The following is a 20746-nucleotide window of genomic DNA, read 5'->3' as shown; positions in this document are numbered from 1 at the left end:
GCTAGTATTGAGCAGGCCTAGAAGAAATATCAGAAAGCGTTGCTAACCAGAATTTTTTATTCAAGGCTACAAAAGCAGAGTTTTTCTAAGACTCAAGACCTTACAAAATGCAAAATCTGAGCGCTCCATTAATGTAACATACTACGCACCAAATCTGACACAATACATTCAGGAGTTGATTTGCTGTGTAAAAACCCTCTCTCAAGATAACATAGGAGAGCCACCCAAATACGGTCCAAATCTATGTCTAAATAAAGAAATATATAGGGAATGTATAAAGGAATGTTTAAGATGGGGTCTCGGGAGTGCCACATGCAAACTTGATCCCCTACCTGCAGACCTGGGTAATGAGAGCTATCTCAGTCTTGAGTCCTGCGTCCCAGACTTTGGAAATGTAGGTCTAGATTCATGAAACAGTGCAGCAGAGCCAAAATAGAGAAGGATGAGCACCATTTTCAACTTCTGTCTCAGGTCCCTAACACAGAGGTAAAACACAAGTGTATATCTAGCTGTCAGGGAACTCCTGTTCTTAAATTTCAGGAGAATTTGAGTTTGGAGGTTTACCTACTGCTAACATCAGCTTGATTAGAAATAACATATGGAATTGATCACGCTTCTGAAATAAACTGTAACAAGGAAGTTCCTATAGTATTTTGTCAAACAGCAGGATACATTTTGAACCTTAAAAAAAGACTACATTATTCAGAATATTTATTGATAGCTGTAAAGTATTATGTTATTCTAATATATATGTAGAGTTAGTAACTTTCAGCACATCTCTGAGCTGCTAAATGAAATAAAAAACACATTGAGGTGAAAAATTATCTTGGTTATTCAGGTTGGTTTTCTTCTATTTAGATTTTTACCTGTCTTGATCTATATCTATAGAGGATGACTTGCAAGTGTCACACACTCCAGATAATGTTTAGTAAAGAGAATAGCCTGGCCTGTCTTGGGTCTTGCACATGTGTACCCAGAGACTTTATATATTACAATTCACAAAATAACGGGAAAACCTGAATGAGAACAATGTAGTCAGCTGCCGAAGGATTGTGTGAGAAATTCTCAGCTAAGATCTCGGTAAGGCAATCAAGGCCACTTCCTACAAGGATAAGCAAAGAAACAAAGCGAGGGCATTAGGTTTCTTCCATGTACTTTTTGGGGCTGAAGCTCACATTCATCAGTGGTTCAAAACCTCTTCTCTGCCTCTGGTGCTGGAAAAGTACAAGCAGAAGAACGAGCGTGGCCAGAGCTATAAGCGCTCCTCCAATTGTGGATCCAACCATGACAGCCCAAGCTTGGGTTTCTTCAAGTGAACCTGGAAACATGAAATGTCTGAAGTGAGGACAGCCCACAATTTCATTTCTCAAATCACATGGAAGAAAGAAAATATCCCACAGTCTGGTAATTATGATTACTTGTGTGGCTTAGAGACCCAATGGCCACAGGGGAAGGTGGTAATGTACCATGTAACCAACACACATACCAGAGCCAGAGATGTTTCCTGCCAGAGGAGTCTACAGCTGAATTCAAACTTCAACCTTTCATACAAATGAAAGTGTTGAGAATGGGAAAGATTAACAGCAACAAGACAAAAAGACCATTCTCTTATCTAATTTGGCCAAAATTATGAATGCTTTATGCAATTTTTTCGATAATGACATTTCAGCATAGCTGTTTCCAAGTTATTTTGGTCAACTGAAAACCCTTAAATTTTCCTATAGACCACAAAGCAGCCTATTGTCAAACTTTTAACTGAAAACACTACTTAGTGTGGTTCTGCTGACTGGCTCCAGATCGCATCCTCTGATTTTGAACCACTTCTGGGGAACCACTGTCTTCTAAGATAATATTGCCCAGTCTTATAATAACCCTGCTCCTCTTGGCTAAAATAACTTTGTGTTTTCATTTATGCTTTCAGAAGCAACAACTGCCTCTTGTCCTGTTCTGAAAAATGCTACATATACCAAGATGGCAATAATTACGTTTGACTAAACAGTCACCAAAAACTCTCAAAAGGATTTAAGGTATTTAGAAGGTACTTGGACACATGGGCTTAAATCCATATGGCTCCAGATGTCACACTGACTATAAAAGCAACCAAAAGTTGTGTGCCCCAATCTGCAGTCTATGTCAACAAGCGAGTTGAGGGCAATCGTGCCCAAATTCAGTAAGATCACCAAATGAATTGTTTACCACTTCACCATCTCTCAAGTAAGACCCAGCAATGTATTACCTATGTTGATTTCTAATGTGGTTCCATGAAGTAGAATTAGCAAGTTACATATTTAGATAAAAGAGAAGGGTTTTAATGTAAAAACTTTATTCTCTGAACACTGACCACACAGACAGGGATAGATACCCTGCTTCACAGTGTGATAACAATTTATTTAGGGGGAGTTGAGAAGCAGCAGAATCACAAGCTGCCTTTATTCCTCTCTGGGTACCTCATGCCCAAAGGGGCAGCAGCATTTCCAAAGCAGGAGTGAGGACAGTGGTCCAGAGGGAGGAAAACTTAAAGCTCCATAAAAGGGGAAGTTTACATTTTCAGGGAAAATTCTGGGGACACCCCTGAGAAAAGCACTGCAGAAGCAGCTAGCATGCCTCCACAAGTCAGGGCTCCCCTGCGTGAATGCAGCCTGAGGACAAGAGTTTCAATCTTTCACAGTCTATAGACCTTTCAACAGCCTCCACAGATTAAAACCACAGATATATGGTAAGCATTTAGAAGAAATTCCTGGCCACATAGGTTAGATAAGAACCTACTGCCTCTCAAAGGAATACTGAGGTGGAAAAAGAAACTGCTCAGATTTAATCTTTGGTAAAGCAGCTGAAGCATGGTTTTCATGCATTTCTTACACTTGTGCCTTTTACAAATGTTCGTAATTCATGTTGCAAATTTTGGATTTTGTGCATAAATACTTTGATTTCTTGGTTTTTGTCTTTCTCTTATTTGTGTCAAAGGTAATTTCAAACTAATAGACAAATCCTAAGGCACATCACACCTATGGACATGGAAAATTTTGAAAATTGGAGTTTTGTAACACAAAACACCCAGGTACATCTCTCCAGCATATCCAAAGATTAATGGAGTTCATCTTTAAGGAGATTCACAGTGCAGTATTATTCAGGGCCCTGTGCAAAACAAGTATTTTCTAATGACCGGCGTTAGCCAGACGAGCTCGCTGGCAGAGTGCCTGACCTGTGACAGTCTACAGGATCCTGTAACAGGCATATACAGTGCTGGGAACAGGAGCCAAAATCAAAGACTCCTCAAGCCCAAAGGAGCACCGTTGTCGACACCGGAGCAGTTCAAGTTGATGCGTTTTGCAGCAGAGCAAAGTATGTGCAGACTTGTAGTTACCACAGCTTACCTGGTGAGTTGTAACTACCTGAGTGTGCTACAATATGTGACTGCTAGCGAGCGGGGGAATAGAGCCGTGCGTTTTGTGAAATTGCCTTATTTTCCATATGCCTGCATCACTGAAGATGTGAGCTGTCTCATCGCTTGGCCTGGAACAGCCTCGACACCTCTGAGACGTACCTGGCAGGTCAATGGCGTAAGTGTAGCCGAGCTGCTCCGCGGTTTGGAAGAGCTCCTCGTTGGTCACGGGAGGGAAAAAAGGGACCATGTTATACAGCCTGTTGTGACCGATGGGCGCCAGCTCCTCCGGCCAGGCGTTGTCAGCGGGGTTAAACCGCTTCATCCACTCGTCAAAGATGGCATCGGTAAAGGAGTGAAGAACCTGCAGATCCAGGCATGGGCACACACATTTACTAAACTCTTTCAGAACTCAACAGCATTTAAAACACTCTCTCTTAAGGTGGCAGAAGATTTTGAAAGAGAGAGGAGGGTAATCTAATTTAGGTGGGATTTACAGAATGGGAAACCAGGAAAGCTTGTGAGAATGGAGTAAACTGATCTCCTGCATGGGACATTTTGCTGTATATGTCCTTGTTGCTGCTTGTTCATAATAAGCTCTTTCTCCAGACAGTTTCATATCAGCTGACATTGAATGGGCAGGTATGTCCTCCCAGGTGAGGGCCCACTGAGCTCATTTAGGTGAATGTACCTTTCAAACATATTTTAATCTTTCTCATCCCTCAACAGGTAGGGAAAATTGGGGGAAATTTGATTCCTTCATGCTCATTTTAGAGTGGACAGCTCCACAGCTCCAGGTACCCATGAATTTGATCGGGTCTTACCTGGTGGGTTTCTATGTCTATAAAGCACTAATATGGGAAAGTTGTTTCAAACAACTATTATGAATGTCTGTGGCAATTCAAATTAATTTCTGATGTACTCAAGTTTTTTAGTTACAAACCTGGAAAAAACTTAGAAAATATCCTATAGAAAATAATCTTGCATATCAAATTACACAGTGAATAGCACAGTGAAATGAAGATTTCATTGTGCAAGAAAGAAATTCATGTAGGAATTCAAGGATTATTAAGGAAAAATGCTGGAGAATCACTACATAAGTATTCGGACTAATTTCTCCAACAAAAGATTGCAAATTACAATAAAGGTAAGAAAGAAATTAATTGTATTAGAATTTCTCTATATAGTCACTGTGGTTTAATCTAACAAAGAGGAAAAGAAATTGGCATGAATTTATTAGGAGAGAAAGATGTGTAAGCAGAGTCAACCATCGGCTTTTTATTTGCACATTGCTGTTTGTGCTGCTCATTGCAGTGCAACACCGTACCAATGCACCAGTGAAATCCCATTATTTCTATTTGCCAAATGACCCTGAAATTCAATGTGCTTTCTTTTAGCCTGTGAATTCTGAAACAAAGAAACAAACTACTCAGTCTACTGCTCTAAAATAACTAGCCCCACTTTCAGTTTATCTTGTTCCTGTAAAATTGTCTGGTATAAGCCATTAAATTTAGACAGCACGTAATGAAAGGATTCAGGGCACCATAACTTGGAATAGCAGCTCTTCTCCCTAGAAACTTATTTTCTATTTTACAAATCACCTTAAGATTTCTTCCCTCTTTATTTGATCATTATGCAGGCGTGGCAGGGTTCAAGAAAAGAGAAACGATTTCTCCTTTTCTATTTAAAGGACTTATTTTCAGGGAATTCACTTTACTTCTGTTCTGCAAACCTCTGGCGAGATAGCTGCCTTTGAGCCACCGCCACTGCCACTCACGCTGGGGAAAAAAGACATACCACAAAGATGGGATCGTTGGCAGCTGCGTGAGGGAGAACGCTGGTCCCATTCAGGAAAGAGTGAGCCAAATTATGAAGGCTCAGCATCGGCGAATTAAGGGCTCCACCTGGTTTATCAAAGCCCTCCAGCGCATTCCTGCGGACGGGTGAAAGCAGCATCAAGTAACCATATTTCGCTGACAAACGCGCACGTAAAGAAAACCCACGACCCAGCCAGCTCTGGAGAAGCGGAAGGACAAACCTGAAACTGAAACTGGAATTGCGGAAAAAAGGGGGGCTGTCGAACTCCCGCAGGGAAAGGCACCTCCTGACGTCCTCGGCGGTGGGCAGCTGCTCGCCGGAGGTCCCAGGTGGTCTCCGCCGCAGCGGCCCTTCGTCACTCCCGTTGCACAGCGTGACCAGGCGGTTGTAGTCATCCAAGCTGAGCGTGGAATAGAAAAGAGGCGCAAGTCAGAAGAAGGTGATGACTTGTTGGCTTTTTCTCCCAGGGCATCAAAGAGGCCTCGGCTATACATGCGAGAGAGAAGGGGTTAGGGACTGACACCTCCCGGGGCATCTCGGTTCACCTCCTGTGGGCTGGGAGCTGAATTTATTGCAGGACTGCCACTGTGCCGTGGCTTTCTGTGGCTCTGCGTCCTCTGTGGACCATCAGTCATTTGGACCAAGAGCTACCAGGTTCGTTGTCCACAGAGAGAGGATGCTTTAGAAAAGGCAGGCACAACTCCCTTCGCACCTTCTTCCCTCCCGAGGGCTTTGGAAGAACAGGTTTTGCCAGACAATCTAAAACAGTCTTTTGAATCTTGAATTGACAAACTTTCAGTCCTGAGTAAGGACTACTTTTTTAACTCTTGACAAAGAGGAAAAAAGCCCCCGGGGAAAGTCCCACTGTGGGGTGGGCTGAGCAAATGCAAGGAATGACAGAAAACGGGATTTCACTTTCCATCCCTCAGCCCCTTTAGAAGCAAAGCAACTGCAATGCATCACATCCTCTTTTTTGGGGCCTGGAGGACATCCTGCTGTTGCAGGGGTTGCTCACTAGCTAATGGGGAGCACGTCCTTGTATCAGGGAGAGAAAGAGGGAAGGAGGAGGAGAAAAACAGTGCAACACTCGTGAAAAAAATTCTGTGCTATTCCGTACAAAATGAATCGGCATTTTCAGAAACTGCTGAAGAAAACAACAGCCCTTCTCTGTTCAACCTTGGCAAGGCAAAAGTTTAGTCACTTTAGTTTTCAAGAAAAAACAAAGCCCTGTTTATCTTAGAGAAAAAGTAGGGGCAAGATTTAAAGCCAACTGGTGCCTAAAGCTAGAATTTCAAGTAGCTCTTTAGGTCCCCAGAGAAAGAGAGTCTTTTGAATAGCCCTGAGCTCTCGGTACCTCCGTCTGACTGACTGCACGCTGCCCCGGAGCTGACAGAGGAATGTTATATGGGTATTGTGACCGGCAGCATCTTACGTCGTAGCACCCCAATCCTGCATGTGGATGCCTTGTCAAAGCCATGCTCTCACCCAAATCAATATATGCCTACAGAGAGCTGGCAGCAAGCTGCTGGCTGTCTCTGCGTTGTTTTCCATGTGAAATCTCAGCCACTTCAAAGTCAATCCCCAAACTGCACTAAATACATCAGGGTTAAGGTCTCACCCAATACAAGGGAACAGATTTTTCAGCCTATCTCTAGCTTCCTAAATGCCAAAACAGTTTTCTTTTTCTGCTGCCAAAATCAGTTGGGTGTTTGTTACAGACAACCGACACGCAGACATTTCTTCTTTAAGAAGATACTTGCCAATGTGCAAACTCTTCAAACTTTTGGCAGCCTCAAATTGGCTGAATTGACTAAAATCCTGAACCAAAAGAATCATCTTTTAAAAATATACTTCCATGATACCGGGGGGGAAGTTTACACAGCACCATCTACACACAAACTGACCATGATTCCCAGTTTTAAAAAAGACATCTTGGCTCTTTTCCTGCCGCTCACTCACACTGAGAGCAGCCCGCGCTGCCAATACTGAATGAAAGCAAGGTTTGGTGAGTATGCAAGCTTGCCCTAGATATTCTTTTACCTGTTACAAACTATTTGCCACCGGGAGAACCTGGAGCTCAGGCTGATCAGCCCCGGGTCATCCGGCCGCGATGCTCCGAAGAGCTGGTCCGTGCAAACATCGCACTCGTTTCTACCCGTGGCGAAGTTCCAGTAGGGCAGCGCAAAGGAGTCGTTGCCTATCAGTCGCTGCAATGGAGAGAAATGCGTTAGCAGGGGATCACCTTCAAAGGAAAGAGGAAGAAAGGGACTCCTGCGAGGTGTTTCACTGGGTATTCACTGGATATTTCACTGGATATTCTGCTTTTCATTCTGCATTTCAACTACATGCATTTCAGAGGGCTGCTCCAACCCCTTGCACAAGATTGGGGCATCAAGTCAGTCCAAGCAAAGACACTGTCCCTAGTTTCTCCACTGTTGGCCTGCGCTTCTTTTGGCCATGTTAGGCTTTCTACCAACTCGGAGACCAGGCAGGAGAGCGGGAGCAGAGATGAATTGAGCCTTAAGCAACTAAGAGGCTTTCTGAGTGATGTAAGTGGGTAATGGGTAAAATTGTGCATGTGGTTTGCTTTCACTCCAGAAAGGCTGGCCCTGGGGAAGAATCTGAACTTGTATTAATAGAGCAATACAGTGCATTTGCTTGTGCTTGCTTGTTAGATACGATTTCACGCAAGCAAGATCCTGCAGCTATTTTGATACCAACCATTTTCATTAGAGATCTGCAAGGTTAAAATACAGTAACACTGCCAATGTAGAAGTAATACAAATGGAAATGAGTCAATGCTTTGGCAACTGACTGTTGGGCATGTTAACATATATTTCTTTAAAAGATGTATTGCTAAATATATGTATGTATTAAATGTATAACATGGCATATTTAAAGGAGGTAATATTTTGAGTTGCTTTCGTTAGGAAAGTATCTTCAATGTCAGCAGACAATGTCTGTTACCAAGTTTTATGTGTAGGTGTTGCTTTGATTTTACTAATAAATACTGTTAATTCACGTCTTCTGTCCTCTGTTGTGGAGATGAAGAAAAAATTCTCCATGATAACCTTCACATTATTGTTCACAGTGAGAAACTGTTCAGTCCTCAGTATCTTGAAAGCACTAATTTCACTTTAAACAAAAAAAGATCAGTGAGCAAACACTCCTGGGAGTTTGGCTAAGACTCTATCCTAGGAAATAGCTTCCCCTTGGCTGGCTCGACAAAGTCACGTAGCAAAAGAGAGAAGCTGCATGAGGAAAGGGAAAGGCTGTTCAGCTAACCTGCAGGTCTCTCTCCAGCAACAGCAAATGGTACCTATGCCAAGTAACAAAGGCAGGTCCTTGATGGGAGAAATCGATACCTGTGAAGGGGCGGCCAGGTCCTACAAAGGGAAGATAAAAGAAGAACTTAGGCACCAGATGAGGCTCGAGAGAAAGACAGCACCTTCTTCTATTGCCTGGAGTGGAGTTAAACAAAAACCTGCAGCTCTGCACCTTTGGAAAGAGCACACACCTCAGAAGGTACAACACTTACATGGGACAAGGGAAACAAACTCCTCTGCGGATATTCGCTTCAGTGCTTCTCAAAACTTCACATTCCCCCAAAAGTTGGATGTTGTGAACATTTCTTCTCACTTTAGTGGATTTTGGTTTTAAGAAGCAGTTTTATTGTCTAAAATCTTAGCTCCTTGCTCATATGCAGCACATTATCTCATTCTCCTGCTCAGCCGCAGGACTTACACCATGTACCTACCTATCAAGAGAACCTCAGCGTTTTCCATAACCTGCCAACAGTAATTCAATGTCCTTTGCCAATTTTCTTCAAATTTTGCTTGTTATTTCTTGTATTGTATTATATCTCTCACTATTTCACATGAGAACTAAGACACTCAAAGACTAGAGGCTTCAAACCACATAGGGATTTGTTTATCGCTGCAGCAAGCTTAAACCCACACACGAATTTATTTATCACTAAAGCAGCACTAGATGTTGCCTCTTTCCCTTTCCACGTGACCGTCCTGTCCCCTGAAGGACCTTTGGTCTTGCTTAGCCAGAGACTGCTTCCTTCAGCCCTGCAAAATGGAACAGTGTCAGAAGGGGACACTGAAGAAAACCCCCTGCAGGGTAGCAAGGAGGTAGATACGGGCTGTTCAGCTTGCGCGTAGGACTGCCAGGAAGAAAAGCCATACTGGTGCCTTCTCCTCCAAGAGCTGGGCTTTGCAAAATGGGGCTGGCATAGGTACTTCTGTCTAGAAGAGCAATGAGGACTAAGAATCTGGATATGGGAGAAAGCATGGGGTTAGAAACCCAAGCTCCTAACGTGGTTTGGTTTTAAAAGCTGGCTGCGGTTAGTCAGGCAAACCCCATACTTGGTGACTTGCTGAAAGCCACAGAAAGCAGCAGCACTCTGGTCCCCAATGCCTCTGCATGGACTCTGCCTTCAGCACTGCACAGCCCCTTTCCCACTGCTGCTGCATCTACCTCGTCCTGTGGACCGGGAACATCTTTTTGAAGTCAATCACTGCCTGACCACGATTCAGTTCATCCAGCGGTGGAGCCTGAGAACTGCCTCCCTGTCAGAGGGAAGATGCACCAGGAGTGCGGTTGGTGTGCTCCAGCCACCGCGGGGTGGGGGGACCAGACCGCGGCAGGTCTGAATTACACCTCCCTCGGCTGCAGATGGCCACCAGCTTCTCACCACCAACTGGTTCACTCCACAGATCTGCTCCTACTGGGATTCGCTGCTCGATGAAGTAGCACAGCTGTGTGAAGCATACTTACCTTTGTTCAGCAATGATACTTTTCACCTTTTCCTTTACCTGCAGAGCCCATTGGATAAGAAAAGCACTAACCTAAAAGCGTGTCTCTGACCGAGTAGTAATGAAGCCATACAAAGTAGTTATAAATACTACAGTTGGCAATTTGCGGTTCCTCTCCGGTGGGACCAAGCAGACTTATCCAGTGCTGAGTTGCAATTACATAGTCTGGGTGAACGGTTGTCTTTGCACGGTCCAGAGCATCAAAGAACTGCTCCCTCTCCTCTGCCGTCAGGGAGTGGACATCCTTCCTGACAACCGCTGGCTTCCTCACGTTGCACTCGGGGCCGGTCCAGCCAAACTTGCAGTCACCACAGTTATAGCCAGCAAAGTTTCCTGAATCGAGAGGAAAAGTGCCGTCATGACATTATGAATCAGGGAAAACTAACAGCGAAACGCAGAAAAATTAAGAATTAGCGCTCTTTTTTTCCCCAGAGACATCAGTTCCTGGAAAGGACAGCAGCTGAGCAGACTGGCAGCTTTGCCAGTCGCCCAGCCAGAAGGATGGCTCACTTCCCAGAGCCACGGCAGGGCCAAGAATCACACTCAGCCAGTTGGGGAGGTGAAGCTTTGGGTAATGGGTTTGACACCCCGAGGTGCTCAGAGCTCTGCGAAGCCCTCAGCCATGTGAGTAGTCTCAGCAAACGGAGGGCTGAGCGCTGATGAAGTGCTTTGCTCGTTTGGCTCTCAAGTACTCCCAGACTTCCAGGATCAAGCCCGAAAAAGGGTCGGTTCACGTGGATCCTTAAGCACAGAATAAAATCCCCAAACAAAAGAGTTCTCTTAAGGACAAAACTTCAGAAAAACTAACGTCTGTTACCAGCGTATCTGAGACCCAACACAATCCAGGACAAGCACCGGGGGTGCTGCAGGTCACGCTTTAAGCATTATTAAATGGTGCTGCAATAAGAGCCTGCGAAACACTGCAGGACCGTCGCTCCCCCCTGGCATCGCTCCTAAAGCAAGTATCGGGTCCGCTCCAGGCTACTACTCAGACCCTCTAACGTGGTGGAAGAGCCGAGGAAAGCAGAGCTTGTTTTAAGCATGGCCTCTCGCCCACCGCGGCAGAGCGCCAGCAGCAGCAGAGAGGCCCCGCTGCAGCTCGCTTTGCCTTTGCCAGGGGAAAAAGGGAACAACCGCCCGTCCCCGCGGCGGACAGACATCTGCCTCCTGCCCACGCGCAGGCAGGCTGCGGGCGTAGCGGTGGGGTAGGACAGCGGGCATCGCCGCCGGGGGAAGGAGGGGGCAGAGGGGCAGCCAGGGCTCCTCTGGGGTCGCCACTCCGTTCTCCAAAATCTGCACTCGGAGTCCCTAACCCCACGCCCACACTCACTCCGCAACCACCATGCCAATCGTCTTCCAAAACGCCGCAAAATCTCACTGCTCCCCGCACATATAGGTGCTGCTGGACCCAGGACAGGCTTCGGGCTAATACGGAGATGGGGAAGTGGCTTATGAAGTGTCCCTGGATGGGCAGACATCCCTAGGCTGTAGGGTTAAGTCTACGAGCAGAATAACAGTTAGCACTAAAGTAAAATTTCAGATTGTCAGGGGCTACAGGGCTTATTACCAATTTCAGAGGACCCCAAGGTTACAAGGGCTGTTACCAAGAAGGCTGTGGAGCTTATGGCTAGCTCTAGGATAAGGGCTGCTGAGCTCTAAACATTTGTGACAGACTCCTGTGAGACCTACCAAGAGGACATAAGGACTTTTAACTGTAGGTTTGGGTAGCTTACAGTTACTTTGGACACTCTGAGATCTACAGGTTTACGTGCTATCACGAAGCTTAGGATCAGTGCTAAGGTTAGGGAACCACAAGGGTGAAGACTTCAGCTAGGTTTTGGATCGCGCACAGCCCAAAGGCATACTATGAAGAGAGTTTCCAGGTGTATGGCTTACCTTTTGTCCTGACGCGGGTAGGAGCAGCTGGGCTCAGCTGCCACGTTCCAGCTAGGACAGAAAGCACCCAAAGCCAGGGATCTGCATTGGTTTGGGGGATGAAGACATATGCCGGAAAAAGCAAGCAGTTTATAGTTTTATGAAAGAAAAAAGATTGCGTGGATATGCTATTATGATGAGGGCAGAGACTAAGATGGGGGGGAAGCAACACGGAAAGTTGATTTTATCACTACATCCCAAGAGTTCCAGCAGAAGAGCACAATTGCTGTTGTGAATTTGGTGTACTCCGCTATCCGTATACTTGCTCATTCTTGACAACTCAGCCTAGCTATTAGGGCCCGTCACATACTCCAGTACTGTACTGACCAAACGGCAAATGTCAGGAATATCTTGCGACAGTGCCTAATTAGGCCATGTATATTGCACAAGTTTCAGTACAGGGACCGTGAACGTCTGAAAAGCAGCTGTTTTCCCCTCACGCCCAAAGGTACACTTCAATCCTTTTTAAGAGAAGGGGGAGCAAAGCAGGAATTAACCACAAAAAGATCTGTCAACAAACTTTTTTGAGATTGGTGGTCACGCTTCCAGTAACTCAAATGACCCGTCTACTCACAGCGTTGGATAAGCATCACATTGAAATATAGCACTAACAGACCCAATGTTAGTGCAGGACCAGGTTTATCCTGTCTGGTCTCGGTACAAGAACAAGACTCCCCCAGTCACTCGTTGAGGCTCTGATGGTGCCCATTCCTCTCTCAGCAAGGACCTTTTGAATCTACGGAGCTCTTGATGCCCGAGATCATTTTATTGGACAATATCCATATTTTAGATATACTCCACGTGCCTCCTCAGGCTATGAAAAGAAATTTGCAAAAGCTTGAAATGATGAGTCATCTTTGTGGGGAAAAAAGCTTTTCTCCACCTGTATGGCATCTGAGCCAGGTGGACCAATGACTCCTCACCTGTTTCCCTTGGGCAGGTCCTAATTATACCCAGTTGGTGCTCTGCAGGATTTACTCCCTTAACTACCTAATCTATGAAGTAATCCAAGGGGTCCATTCTTTCCACTGCTTCACCAGACACTTTTCAGTGGGACATGAGCTTTTACTGAGTGAGAAAGAGGACTGCGGTGAAGAAGAGACTGGCAAGCAAGAAGAGCCGATCTCCAGGGAAAGTGGTATTTCACACTGCAGCATTTCTGCTGATTGTGTTGGACATTTTTGTAACGTCCTCAGGTCTATTTGGCAATGTTCTTGTCAGAAGTACACACAACAACACTTGATGAAATCAAAAGTTGCTTTTTGTCGTTTTCTTCCGATAGACTCCATGCATCACAGGGCTGTCGTTATGCGGCAGCTGAAACGGCGAGAAGCTGATGGAGGTCTGTGGGATCTCCCACATCGCAAACAGGAACGGCTGCAGTACTCAGACCCAGGTGTTTTATGAACCACCCAAACCTCTTTTTCAGCATCTGTTTCTAAAGCACTCTACCAGGCCACTGGTCTGGAAATGATGCATTGCTGTTTTTAGAAAGTTCATCTACTGCCTTGTGGACTTCCCACAGGATAGCACTGTGAAATGTATGTCCCAGCCTCTTACAACTTAACTTCAGTGCCTGCTACGCTGGTGATGGTGGACTTCAACGGTACAGCTCTAGGAGAGCAGGAAAAGTAATCTCATATTACCAGGATATAGCACACAGTAGGGATTTTCAGTAAGACACTGGGACCCTTTCAAGATCCTTTTGACCACAGGAACGTGCAAGGATTCATGCCTTGGCTTTTTTTTCCCCTTCAGTGACTAACACCTAGCAACTCAGTGTACTCCGTCTCTGAGGCTGTGCCAGGGACCACGGAGATTACTCTCACCTCTCGTGGTTCCTAGAGAATGTAGTGTGGGAGGTCATTCTGGCACACAGGCAGATCAGGTCACGAATGGGGTCCAGATGCTCCTTGCTTGTTCTACTGCTTTCAGGAATGACCGCTGTACTGCCGCTGGGCAAAAAAAAAAAAAATCATCTGAGGTGTCTTCCCCACTAACCCTTTTCTGTGGAGATGGGATCACATGCCTCGGAGCTGTCTTCTTCTGTGCCTAATCTCACCTTCATTAATGGTGCTCTTTCCCAGTCAAGACGGGTGAATCTGGCTGTTTCTGTAGGCACCATGGCCATGCTACTTCTCCCAGTGGGTCAGTTCATGGGCATGACGCTGAGGAAAAGACACTTCTTACGATATGACACACAGTATATGTTAATAATACACATCACTGGTGTATGCTAACACCAGTTATTGCGTACCACTGTAGCTGCTTCTCAATCCCAGTGATTGCCTGAGCTCACAGACAGGGATTTTCCTGCCTCTGAGCAGTCAATAGCACATGCTTGGCCCTCAGACACTGAGCATAACACAAATTAGTAACTCCATCAACTCAGTGTCTTTTCTTCAGTGAAAAGGAACCGATCCAACCCTCACAATCTTCCGCCTTGTTTTATTATGCCAAGATGAAATCTGAGCAGCTGCCGTGCCTCTTCCTTCCATAGGGACCAGCTTAATACATATCATTTATCAGATGGGGAGAAAGGACTCCTTTTCAAACTTCTTCAGCCACTGCATTAAAACAGGAGTAACATTAGATTTGAAACACCAGCATACTGCAGTATCCCAAGGGCAGGATCAGGATTGCTAGCATGTGAGACAAATGGTCAGCTCTTCCATCTCTTCTAGCTCTTCATGCGGACATACTGTTAGGCTGTAGGATGAGGAAGATCTGTACCTAGCACAGGATTTAACAGGGTCATCAAGGTAGTGTTATAATTTAGTATCCCACAGCCACATTGCCCTACAATAAGTACGTGAAGTGTATTTTATAACTACTTCAAAAGCTCATTTTTACCTAATGGGAGGGCCATCATATCAGCTACATGGCTTAACGAGCAATTTGCTTACAGCTAAACAACAGAATTTAAGCCTTCTGTCCCCAGCTTGATTATATATTGCACAAGAATGTGAAAAGATTATTTAAATATTTTTTTTCTCAGGAAACTTCTATGGAAACAAAAAATAGAGTAATGTTCAGTACATGCCCACATGTCAACCTTAGAAAGTGGCAGGGAAAAAAAAAGAATGATAATTATGTTTAACTCCTCAGTGAACTCAAACTACATCATTGTTTAATCACTGTCAAAATCTGTACTAGCAACCACATGACTGACTGCAGTGGGTTTTTTCACAATAATCTTCTGTACTGAGTTTTTAAAATGTGATACTAGATCTGTATCCCATTAGCACAATTTTATCTTATAGAACTCAAAATAGCATTTAGCTCATAAGTCTTCTAAAACAGTATTCTTCTAAACTAAATTTAACTATGCCACCGAAATACTGCTTTGTTGTGTAATTAGCTACAAGTGTCAATTTTCAGGGTTAGACTACTGCATCCAACATTTTGCCTAATTCAACACATACACCTTATTGGAAAACAAGTTACCATATTCCCCTTCACACAGTACTGCACGCTGTCAGGAACCTGTCATCAGGTCATTTCAGTTTAAGAATTTATACAAATTGAATTAATATTAGGTGCACCCAAACCAATTGTAGCACACATACAATGATGCAAAACTGAAACTAGACAGGAACTAAGAACTCTTTGCTACCTCCCAGCTACATTCATGCCATAACCACATCTTTTTTCTAGAGATGGTATTTTTGTTGCCACCAACATATTGAGTGAAACGTGCAACAAGCAGCATCGTGACAACAGACTTAAAATTGTCTTTTTGACCACGGCTCGTTGTACAAAAAGTGGGAAGTAAAGCTGGATATTTCTGTTGTAGTCATCTTATTCTATTTGTCCCCAATTAAAGACAGACTAATGCATATTATCTGCTAAAGCCTAGAAATGGAAAATAAATGTGATTTTTTTAAACTTTCTTTAGAAAATCTATATTAATTAGAGAAAAAATATAAAAATAATCCAACCCCAGAATAACCAATCATCAATATTTGTTTCTGTTTGGGATTTTCTTCTCCCCCTTCCCCCCCACCCCAAAATATTCAGCACCCAGACCTGGATGAATATGATTGTAACACATTTTTCCTCAGTGAGCAGCTACAACAAATGACCAAATTTTCAGAGTTCCTTTTATCCTTAGTTGCTAAGTTTTTAGCAGAAAGCTCAATTGGATTAATTTATTGTGAGAACTCCAGAATGCCCCCTTTGGAAAATCCTGGCCCCTGTTTCTCACAGCTCCTCCAAGTTTCCGACCGTACAGCCATCAGCTATGTGACATGTTTAAATGGCACTGTCTAACCAAATATAATCAGCTACATGGCAATTGGAGTTCCTATAGCTTATTGTTTACACCATGTCTAAAATATAAATTAAACAGTACCAAGACAGCACTGGAACATGACCATTTATATTGTTAAAATGCTAGAAAGAGACTTGGTGTGGGTTGGAGTTAGTATAAGCCAGGAACCATTTCAAATAGGCAGTCTGCACATAAAACATTCATTTATAAAATAAGATGCCTTAATAGTAGAGATTTACACTGTTCCATGTCCCGTTGAACGAGCATATTTAATTTATATTACCTACCACAGGTACCATAACCCTAGACGCCTAATAAAGACCACACGTCACACCAGTTAGAACCGTGGTGTGCAGACAGCCAACCAGTGTATAAAACAGAATTTAAAAAAATACAATAAAATACTAATAGACACAGGCACATGATTGCTGGCATTATAAAAGCATCAGATCTAATTCAAATCCTACACAGTTGTGAACTTCTTAGCGTTCTCCTACAAATATGTTTGCATGCAGCATCAAGCAGAGTAGAGCCCAGGAACCCTTTCTGAAAATCACCTTTAAGGATGCCTTCCACCTTAATGTTTTATCACTGGTATATTTAGATAATAAAGACTGCAAGGAGAAGGAGGAATACAAGTGAAATAAAAATGCAGCGAGAGAAACCAGATTTAAAGAGCCAATGAGAGCAGACAGCTCAGCAGAAGAAAGGCTGAATGAAAGGACACGACATTCTGGTCACGTAACTTGGGACCCAGCCCTGCAAATATCAAATACTGGTGCTAACATCTACTTGGAGAAGCAAATGAACGTCTGCCTATGCAGACCATGTCAGTCTACACTACTTTTCAATTTACTCCCAGGTTTTGATGCCCTAATTACTTAGGCTGTGTACATATTGCTGTATGCCTGTGTGCTTCAGTACTCTTCTGACTCGGTGTCTGTGCCTGGATGTGATACCTGACTTTAGTTTTGGAAGTACGTAAGAACTTTTAAAATGAAAACAAAACTACATCCAACTTTTTTTGTAAAGTGTCTGGAAAAGTACTTCCACACAAGCATTTGAAAGCTATTCAAAGAAAAAAAATAAAAACCAATGTATACTCTAAAGTCTGTTGTTATTATTTTGAGGAGCTTCAGTAGCGCCATGCATCCACTTAAGTCATCTGCCATTACCTCTCTGCTTTTAGCTGATAACAGTGTCACAAAACTTAACTTCGTTGGCTGCAATTTTCTGCAGTGCTTCCTTCTCAGATTGATCTGGGTTCTTTTGACAGTGAGAGCCAAGGTATATTTTAGAGAAAACAGCTCAGCTAGTTCTAAAAACCAGGTTGAAGGAAAGCAGGCTATTCTTCCCATGCTAGAAAATCCAAACAACTTTGTTTCCAACGAGAAATCCCAGGCTGCATTTGAAATCTGCCTAGTAAGGGACTTCAGTGCTTGAGACGTGCCTTTTGCCTGACCGCGGGTACCATCTCCTGCCAGCCCTGCAAAGCAGGCTGGGCTGAGGCTGCCGTTCCTGCTCATTTTAACCCTCCTTCAACAAGGGCTGCTCCTGAAAAAGGGTCCTGTGGCTTTATCCTGCCCTGACCTCACCTTCCTACTCCCTCCCTCCCGCCAGCAGTAATGAACCGGTCTTATTAAAACCTGATCCTTTTGGCCAGGTTAGCCTTCAACCACATCTCGTCCCTGACCTGTTTCACCTCCAGCACGTGAACATGGAAACCCTTGTAAAGCCATGGGTGGGAAGGAGCGGGTGGAGATGGAGAGGAAAAGGACGGGATGGCCTCTTTGGTGGTTGTACAGACCCACTTCGGATCAAAGTGAGTTGTAGACTTTGTTAATGGCCCTGGGAAACACCTTGACCAGACATCCGCGCATTTTCAGTGCACAGGGGTACGTCGTGCTGCAAAGTACTGCTCCAAGAGGAATAAATCTCTGAGCAATGCACACTGATCCAGGTTCACGCCGCCGTGATTAGCAGTGGCAGAGGTTTGAACGCAGCACTGAAACGTCCAAAACCCTGCAGAGAAAGGCGATGGGTGGCTACGGGGACAACTCCAGGGCCAAAGAGGAAAACCCAAAAGGCTGCACGAGAGAAAACAGTTTTTCGACTCCGTTGCTCTGAAAAAGTGCTGATAGTGTCACGAACGTAGCGGTATTTTTAGGAAACCGATAACATTTGAAGCCTTTTTGATGCCTTACGCCACCAAGGGTGTTCGTGGCCTTTGGAGCAAGGCTAGCAGACCCATCCATCCCCAACCCCTCTCACCTGCGCACCGGCAGCTCTGGTTGAAGAACTTGAGGGGCCACCGTTCCCGGTCATCCACGTTTCGAAGGGTGTAGGGGCCGCTCCAGGGCCGAGCGTCCACCCGCACCCCCTGACACCGTCCCCTGCCCTGCAGGGACCCGCAGACGTCGCCCGGCTCCGTCCCCAAGGCCGGGCAGCAGCGCTTCAAGCGAAGGGCATCGGCCGTCATGCAGGCACGAGGGAACTGCGCCTGCGCCCCGGGGGGACCGCAGCAGCTCAGGTAGCCCAGTCCAGCCCAGCAGAGCCACCTCAGGGTGCCCATTACGGACCCGTGCCGGCTCTGCCTCTCCGCTGGACCCCAGCGAGCCGAGCAGGGAGATCCGCGCCGTGGGACGACCCGGCCTTGCCACGGCTCCATGGCCCTGCCGAGCAGGATTGATCCCTCTCGCCGCCGAGGATGCTGGTGATGGGTGGTTGTTTAATCCCGGTCGCTAGTTGCCTGGAATGGGGTTCAAAAGACAGGAGCTTCGGCTCGGCGGTGCCTGCCCAGCAGCCACAGCCTTGAGCGGGGTTTATATAGAGGTTGGGAGAAGCCCTCATTAGAGGGATTAGCACAGCACAAATCCTCGTGTTTTGCACATGACATCAAGGGCAGAAAAGACGCCGGCGTGAGAGCAAGTTCTGCGGGCTCTGGCAGCTTGTCAGGGGGGCGAATGCCTTGGATTTATTTCTCCAGGCCTTTCATGAGCTTTGAGAAATTGATGGTCTCGTTTTAGCTGAGGTGGCTGGAGAAACAGGTTTATTCCTTTCATCAAAACCCTGTAAACAGATGATAAATAGAAAAGGAAACCCCTTCTCCTCTCAGTTCATTCACTGCAAGATAATACTTTCCACTAAAGCAGCAGAAAATGAACTGGAAGCGCAGAGGATATAGGTGCATCATTAATGAAAATTAATAAAGCTGGTAGCCACAGCTGGGGATGGAGACTCCACCTGCTGACTGCAGAACTCCAGTGCTTGTACTGTAAACTTCTGAGTGGCAAGTGGAAAAGGGTTCCCCTCTTAATAGCCTTTTTGCACGCAAAATAAATTATTTAATTGTTTTTAAAGGGTGAGTGGTCCTTGTTTGCTCTCTAATCCTTTCCCCGCCATTACACCAGAGGTTGTTCTGGGGCTGGTGTGGCTGCTAGACTTTCAGAACTGTCATGGCTGAGCATTTATTACCCACCTGGCAGGAGACAGTCCGTAAGATCAATACATACACCAGACATGCAGACAAGTGGTTTTGTTCAGGACATCGACAAAAAATACTTTAAAAAGCTCCTAGTATGCAGCAGTTCTTGCCCACAATGCAACTCCTATGTGCTAGAGGAATAAAATGAATAAATCAAAATGAAGTAGTGGTAAGTCATGAGAGGAGTCAGAAGCAATAGCTATTAGTTCAGCTCCACCATACTGAATAAAAACTGGCAACTCCCTCTGCTTCACTGAAAGCTTTCTCTACCTCCCCCCTCCACACCTCTATTGTTTAGCCATTTTTGTAAGTATGTATAATGAAAACAGCTGTGGTTGTATCCGTGCTATTCAATATTTCCATGGATGTTCAACCACACCATTCTGGCACAAGACGACAAACTTATTGCCATCATGCAGTTAGGGAGTTCATCCACGCTGCAGACGCTGTCATCAGCACTTTCAGGTTCTCCAATCTTTATATTAAAAATTTATTATTCACCAGACAAACTAAAATATGTTTCTACTTCATTTATGGAAGCACAAAGCCAATTAGCAATACCACGTAGTCTGAAATGGGTTTCAACTCATCCCCCTTAGGATTCAGTTTACCTGGAACTGGCTTTTGCCTGCTGCTCTCGACACAACATAGGAAAAAGACAGAAAGTAAGACTAGTTGCTGGAAAAATATACTGAAAAAGCTCATATAATGGAGGCACTAACTCAAAAACACTCGGAACAACGCACCTCTCTATACTGCTCAGCACCTGAACACAGCTCTCTGGTGTGGAAAGATGAGCCCCTGAATCGAGGTTAGACAGTGTCTTGAACCAAAGTTACCAACATGCCATCTGAGAGCAATTAAAGTGAATACCCATTTATCAGCATCACCAAAAAAACCATCAAAAAACATGGACAGGATTCAGCTAGCTGACTAAACCCCTGAACTGAGGTGTCTACACGTAAAAAACGTGTCTATGCAACCATTATAATCAAAGCCGGCTCAGTTCAGAGGAAGGTAGCTACTGCCAT

General features: G+C 44.8%; 1 protein-coding gene across 1 annotated transcript; it reads right to left on the bottom strand.

Moving 5' to 3' along the window:
• Positions 1-1136: 1136 nt before the first annotated feature.
• DCT (dopachrome tautomerase) lies at positions 1137-18899 on the bottom strand. The gene is made up of 8 exons (XM_075045822.1): positions 18503-18899; positions 10057-10356; positions 8486-8586; positions 7241-7407; positions 5421-5600; positions 5180-5315; positions 3545-3746; positions 1137-1318 (listed from the first exon to the last, which is right to left on the bottom strand). Exons 1-8 carry the CDS (start codon positions 18897-18899, stop codon positions 1137-1139), a joined length of 1665 nt encoding a protein of 554 aa, XP_074901923.1.
• Between the last annotated feature and the right edge of the window lie 1847 nt (positions 18900-20746).

The sequence above is a fragment of the Buteo buteo genome, chromosome 14 (genome assembly GCF_964188355.1).
Source record: "Buteo buteo chromosome 14, bButBut1.hap1.1, whole genome shotgun sequence".
NCBI lineage: Eukaryota > Metazoa > Chordata > Aves > Accipitriformes > Accipitridae > Buteo > Buteo buteo.
This window is presented reverse-complemented; position numbering and strand designations above follow the sequence as displayed.

What these genes read in the sequence shown, in the direction of transcription:
- DCT (XM_075045822.1), bottom strand. Translation starts at nt 18,899, where the DNA reads ATGGAGCCGTGGCAAGGCCGGGTCGTCCCACGGCGCGGATCTCCCTGC. An exon ending in GGTCAGAGACACGCTTTTAG is followed by an intron (nt 8,587 to 10,056) that starts GTTAGTGCTTTT and finishes TTCCCTTTGTAG; the next exon opens with GACCTGGCCGCCCCTTCACA. An exon ending in CCAACGATCCCATCTTTGTG is followed by an intron (nt 3,747 to 5,179) that starts GTATGTCTTTTT and finishes CTGGATCTGCAG; the next exon opens with GTTCTTCACTCCTTTACCGA.